At 41.7% G+C, this 6,968-nt stretch overlaps 1 protein-coding gene across 2 annotated transcripts in view; it reads right to left on the reverse strand.

Annotated features, from left to right (window-relative positions):
• Window positions 1–5,612, reverse strand: part of EIF2B4 (eukaryotic translation initiation factor 2B subunit delta) — a 979,702-nt gene extending 974,090 nt beyond the window's left edge. For both annotated transcript variants that reach the window (XM_044061494.1, XM_044061493.1), the window contains exon 1: window positions 5,490–5,612. In XM_044061494.1, coding sequence (XP_043917429.1) covers window positions 5,490–5,547 — 58 coding nt within the window. In that variant the 5' untranslated portion in view covers window positions 5,548–5,612. The remainder of the gene's footprint in view (window positions 1–5,489) is intronic.
• Window positions 5,613–6,968: the final 1,356 nt, after the last annotated feature.

The raw sequence follows: 6,968 nt of genomic DNA on the forward strand, positions 1-6,968 counted from the left end.
ACCACAAAGGTACCTAACCAAGAGGATTACTGGCCTCAAACAGTTGCCCTATGCAGCACAAATGAAAAAGCTAAAAGACTGTTCTCTGTTGCATACCGCTTTCTCAGAGGCGATCTCTGTCTAACGTACAGAGCCATGTCCAACCCAGAATTGTTGAACATGCTCCATCTTAGCAAAACCAAATCTACTCGAGCTACATGCTCTAGGGATATAAACCTCAACACAACAATGAATAGAACATGCTGGAGGGATAGGTTTCCTTCGCAGAGACTTCCCTTACTATGGCACAGGGTCCCGATCTACATAAGACAGAGCCCCTCACTATCACTCTTCAAGAGGAACCGTGATGAGTGGATGGGTAACAGAAAGTTCACACCGGGGATCACACCAACAGCACTACTAGATAGGGGCCAAGGGTACTAGCTGCTAGTACAAGGGTCTAGGGAACTACTAAAGGGGCGGTGAATACCGCACAACGTGGCTGGGCTAATATATGCCTTCGGGCAGATAGCTCAGTACCAACCTATGAACCTATAAGAGAGTAAAATCCCAAAAAGGGAAGACATCCCTGATCAGTATCAGCAAGAAACTTAGTTCCCTCATAAAATCATCCAAGGCTAGATTCGAAAGAAAAATTGCCATGGACTCCAAAGATAACCACAAGGCATTCTTTAGCTAAGTCAAGAATCTAAGTGGCAATTCTCGGATCTGCTCGGAGTTAGTGCAGAATGGCACAAAATACACTAAACCAACCAATATAGCCAACCTCCTGGCAGACAGGTTCAGTGCAAACTTTACCCCCCAAAGGGCCCATAACTATACCAGAAGAATGTAATGCCCCTGAAAGCACAGACACTCAGGTTAAAACAGCCCTCTCCAAAGCCAAAAACACAGCATCAATGGGACCGGATGATGTCCCAGGCTGCATCCTACATGAGCTCAAAGATGAACTAACCTCTCACCTAAACACACTGTTTAAACTCAGCCTCTCCACAGGCTACGTGCCCAAAGAGTGGCGCACAGCAACAGTTATTCCACTCCACAAAGATGGAGCCACAACGGACCCCGGCAACTATCGCCCTATAAGCCTGACTAGCTTGGTCCGCAAAGCTATGGAGCGCATCATCATGGATGTCATTAACAGAGACATAGGAAACCTCCAAATACTGGTCCCTACCCAGTTCGGTTTTGTTAAGGGCAGATCATGCCTCCTAAACCTAGTGGACTTCTTTGAGACAGTTACCAAGACTGTAGATGAGGGAAAGGTGGTCCACACAGCCTACCTAGACTTCGCAAAGGTCTTCAACACCATTTCCCACTCAGGTATTATAGACAAGCTCACCAGCCTGAACATAAACCCCTACGTCATGAGATGGGTTGCCAACTAGCTCACAGACAGAACCCACATGGTAAGAGTTCGGCATATACTTCTCAGAGGTACAGGCAAGCACAGGAGGACTATGGTTGACCAAGTTCGCAGATGACTGCAAACTAGGGGCTATAACTGACTCTCCGGCTGACACAGACATCCTCCAAAAGGGTCTCACTGAGACAGATACCTGGTGTCAAAACCATGGCCTCAAGCTAAATGCCAAAACGTGCATAGTCATCCCCTTTGGAAAAAAAAGTACCCACAAACTACCACATAGGTGGTAGCCCCCTAAATACGGAAGACGTAATAAGGGATCTGGGGACCCAAGTAGATAGTAACCTCTTCTTTGATAATCACATTGCCAAAGTGGTTAGAAAATCCTATGTGGCCCACCTAATCACAAAAGGGTTTGCATCCAGATCGAAAAGAGGTCATTGGGCCCCTCTACGCATCACTCATCAGACCCATCATAGAGTACAATGCCTCATTTGGGATGTACCTTACAAGACACCTGCAACAACTGGAAAGACCACAAAAGTACCTCACCAAGAGGATCACTGGCCTCAACCAGATGCCCTATGCAGCTCGACTGAAGAAACTCCAGCTGTACTCAGTTGCATACCACCTACTCAGAGGCGATCTCTGCCTGACGTACATGGCCATGTCCAACCCAGAATAGATGGACATGCTCCACCTACAGAAAACCATATCCCCTCAAGCCACACGCTCCAGGGATCTAAACCTCACCACAACAATAAATAGTATGTGCTGGAGGGATAGATTCCTGTCCCAGAGACTTCCCATGCTCTGGAACAAGATTCCAATCTACATTAGGCAGAGCTCCTTGCTAACTCTCTTCAAGAGAAACCTTGACGAGTGGATGGGAAACAGAAAGTTTACCCCAGGGATCACTTCAATGGCTCTGCTGGACAGAGGCACAGGGAACTAACCTAAGGGGGCAGCAAAAGCCAACACATGCCAGCTAGGCTTATAATGCCTTCGGGCAGATAGCCTAGTACCTACCTATGAGTCCAAAGTGACTCAGTAACATAGGCAATGTATAGCAACATTTTGTGGAAGACTCGGGTGCCTGGCAAGTATTCACTAGATCAGACAGATAATGATAATCTGCACTTACCCTGCCTCACATGGTGTGTAAAAATTGTGTAAGGCACACTGTGCTGTGATTAAGGGTGAGTGCACAATAGGGAGAGTGAAGAAGAGTGCGAGTATCTGAGAGATGAGTCAGGTTAGTAATAAGGTGACTGAGAAATTGGGGATGGTGCAAGGGCATAGCCAATGAGAGAAGAGATGTTGGTAGAGTGATTTTTTTGAATGACGGGGCATTATTTATAGTCCGTAGAGAAGGTGGAAGGGCATTCCAGAATTTAGCTACAGTGAAAGAGTAAAGGTATTGGCCTACAGGAAGGTTAGGTCTCTTAACTTGGATAAGTGATTGATTTTCAGATCTTAGTGAACGGTTTGGTTGATAAAGAGTAAGAAATGAAGCCAGGGCTCGTCATTTGGAAGAATTATAGATAGATTTGTGTGCTGTTACTAGTTGTATGTAAGTTAGGTGTTGTGGGAGTTCTAGCCAGTTCAGGGATTGTAATGAGTGACCGTGGTGGGAGGAATATTTTGCTCTAGTAAAGAATTTAGCAATTACAGCAGCTGTCCATTTTACTTTGTAAGGACGATTGGATGTTTGTCAGAATGGGGGCACCATAGAGGAGAGAAGGTAGGAGAAAAGTTTGGGCAAGTGTTTTTCTAGTAGAATGGTTCAAAAAATGTTTATGTCAGTAGATATCAGTAGGATGTACTGGTGTAAGGTGTAGACGTAGTATGATACAGTGAGAAAAAAAGAAGTGGTAATACAGTGAAGTGTATTAGTGACATTGGTGAATGTTTGGTGAATACAGAAGTACCAGAATAGGATGTGGGAGAGAAAGGGTTGGGAGTGATGAGTTGAAGCTGGTTGTACTACAGTTGAAAAAGGTGTTTGTTAACTGAGGTAGGTGGGATGGGTTAACAGCGTGAGGCTTATGGTGACTGAGTGTGGGTTGGGCTTAAAGTGGTGTGTGTGTTGATTGGTTGCTTGAAACTGGGTTGGGTATACAACTGACGTTTGCATATATAAGCATGCTAGTTCATTCATTAACTGCAGAAGGTTTGATGAAGAAGATGTGAAAGAGCTTAGCTTTTTAATTTTATGCATGAATAAACTTTTTTTTTTACAACTCCTGGCACTGTTTTATTCTGCTGGTGTTTGCTACATCATCTGAATATCTGTTTAAAGTTTCTTCCATTTTTCCATCCTTTTGTTATTGAGTTGTTAAGTATCAGTGCTTCCTTTTATCTTAATCAGGTCTGTGTACAATTGTCTTATACTTTCCTCTAAATTACTGTCATTCATGTCTGCAGCTTACATTGCTTTTTGCTGAACATATGCAGTATTCTTCCCAGTGTTATCCAGGCAGTGCACTTACTACTGAAATTTACCCAGAAATAAGTCCACTTGCTTTCTCTGCTGAGTTTCTGTTTTCACACTGGGAGAGCTAGAAACTGTTACTCAATGCGCAGCCATCTTGCGACCATCAATATAGTACAGTCTTTGCCATAACCTTAGTTTGCTTACTCAATAAAGTACACAGGATTAAACAGGACTTGTTGTTGTTGTTTGTCTTTTCGGCTTTTCCCGGTTAGGGGTCGCCACAGCGGAACTCCAGTCCGCTAATGATTGGCAGTAGATTGTTTATGGTGCAAGATTAAAGAAGACCAACATTACTAAAAACGGAAAATATATCAAGCTAAACTTGAGGGTAAACATTAATAGTAATGTCTAAAACTAATACATAACACAAGAAAGGTAGGGTTAAATGGACGAAGTAATACTCTGTCAAAATTCACATTCGATTTTCTACTTACCTAGTTTCTTTGAGGCTCTTACATCTCAAAAGTTAATGCTTTGTTTCTTAACACAACCACTTCAAACAGCGTAGTGCACATTCACTATGAACCTTATACAAAAACATTAAATCCTGCTGAACTATACTATGCTATAAGCAAAACTCTGCTGTAACTGTATAAAAAACTGTTTAACGATGTTACCCTGCTTCCTAGTGAAGGTTGATACCAAGTGTTCTACGCGTTTTCTGGCTGTTCCACATTTGGGAAAATTAATGTTAAGAACTAAAAAGAGTCTCCCTCCTCGCCAGATGGTGAAGTGTATCCACCTAGGTAATGTGCTCATAAAACAAGTATTGTTGTATAAATTATAAATAGTTGGTCGACACTTACAACATTTTAAAATGTATGGGGGAAAAGTTCTCCAATACACTACAACACAAGCAAATCAGCAGGCACGTTAATAGCTCAATGCGATAGCCGCTCGTTATTTCTCCTGTGACACACAAAGCAAAAGCTATTCCCTCAACATGAAACCCATTCTCAAAACGATCAGGTCAGTCCAACTCAATCACCATTTATACTTCATGACAGCTCTGATAATCATTACTACTCTGATTAAATATGATTAAGGTACATTAATTTTACACTACCGGAGACTGTCTATGTCATGACAGCAGAAAAGTAGAAGCAGGTAACTAACCACATGAGTTAAAACTACCGGAGACTGTCTATGTCATGACAGCAGAAAAGTAGAAGCAGGTAACTAACCACATGAGTTAAACACAACTGTATTTTATCCCCTAATCTGGTCAAACTAAGAATTAATTTACAGCGCACAGCGGAAAACCATCAGTGCACCTTGTAAACAGTATGTGCAAGGAAGACAGCGCAGATGGACGATATCTAAAATGTTCACTTTAAATTCAGGCATTGCAGATGATTGCATCATCTCCCCGATCTACTCTACAATGTGACTGCCGTTAACTTTTCACAACATAGATGAGCTTCCGATATATAACCTAGTACAAACTGTTCAGGACTAAGGTGCAGCTCATCTACTCTCACGGGGAATTGAAAGGTGTAGACGGCACATGATGTATTTCAACCCATATACGTTTTCATTAACAGCCATCTGTCATACATTGCACGGCACCAAAGTCCCTGGTTTATGTGACTGCTACAAAGACTCAGATCTCATTTCTACAGTTACCTTTCACCGGTGTTAAGTTGCTGCTTTGTGTCTGTATTACTCGATTCACGTCTGCCATGTTTACCAACCAGCGAACGAAAAACTAAGATGAGTAACCTTAGCTTGACCAGAATGTTTAGTCGGACGCTAAGAATTCACAGCGCCATCTGCAGGTCAGCATGAATATGGCGAAAATAGGCTAAAAGTAAATCATGCTTCAAATATATTTCCCGTCAAAAAAAAAGTTGATACGCAAGCAATATGCCCATCAGGGTGTGTGTCATTGTGGGAATAACGCCCACCAGCGGTGTTCGGGCTTCTACAACCCTGGAAGGGCATTGTTTCAGCAATAACACACACCTGCAGTGCATTATTGCCCTTGGAGAATAGTCTGTAACGTTGGTATTGCTATATTATATATATATATATATATATATATATATATATATATATATATATATATATAAATTAGATGTAAAATAGTTCCTTCGCCTATATGTTAATGGTGCTGGAGGTAGCATTTTACTTTCAAAATATAACACTTGAAAAAACATCCAAGTATTTATTTTTTGTTTCCTTACTCAGGATCGGCCTTAGGTCAACTGGTGCCCTAGGCAAAAGGGCTCCACACCACCCAGTGCCCCCATCCTGGTCTACCTACACCAAATAAATTCTGCAAAAGTGCCCCCACTAGAGCGGCAGTTGGCCTATGCCTAAGGCTGGCTATGTCCTTACTCCTAACACGTTTGGTGTGTTGCCAGTCATTGAAAATACTAAATAATGACATACATTGGAGTTTCAGACTTTTATTTCCTTAAGAAAAGTCACGCTAACACAAATCCTTTTATTTAAGCAAATTTGTAATTTTATAAGGGCAATAATTAAAATATGTTCCTATTTTTGAGCCTTTGTCCCCCCTTTCTTTCAGGCTTTATCCAGATTTCTTTAGCCGAAAACCGAAAGGTCCAGAGGTATGCAAATCTCTTGACTGCTGCTGCCAGTGGTCGATCTCACTCACACACACACACACACACACACTCTCCTCTGCTTCATAAAATGCATACTAATACAAATCATTTAAAATATGTTCCTTTTTTGAACTTTTGTGCTGTTTATTTTAGGATTATTTGGATAACTTGATCTAAGCATACCTCTCAAATGTTCATATTTTTGCTTCATGTTTTGGTCTGTTCCTCATAAAAAAATGAGTTTTTTGATAAATCTCTCGGATGATGTAAAGATTAAAGTCGCTAAATAATGACATGCATTTGAGTTTCAGACTTCATGTCCTTCAGAAAATGCATGCTAACACAAATCCTGTTATTCTAGCACTTACTAAGTGTAGTATTTAACATGTGTCCCTATTTCTGTGCATTAGTCCCCCATTATGTCAGGCTTTGTCCAGATTTCTTGTGTTAACAGGTTGAGAAGTATGTCTAAGAGGTCGAGAGATATGCAAACCTCTTAACTGCTACGGCTGCCAGGGGATCACTCTCACTC

Source organism: Protopterus annectens, chromosome 2.part0, assembly GCF_019279795.1.
Source record: "Protopterus annectens isolate FY-2018-M chromosome 2.part0, PAN1.0, whole genome shotgun sequence".
Classification (NCBI taxonomy): domain Eukaryota; kingdom Metazoa; phylum Chordata; order Ceratodontiformes; family Protopteridae; genus Protopterus; species Protopterus annectens.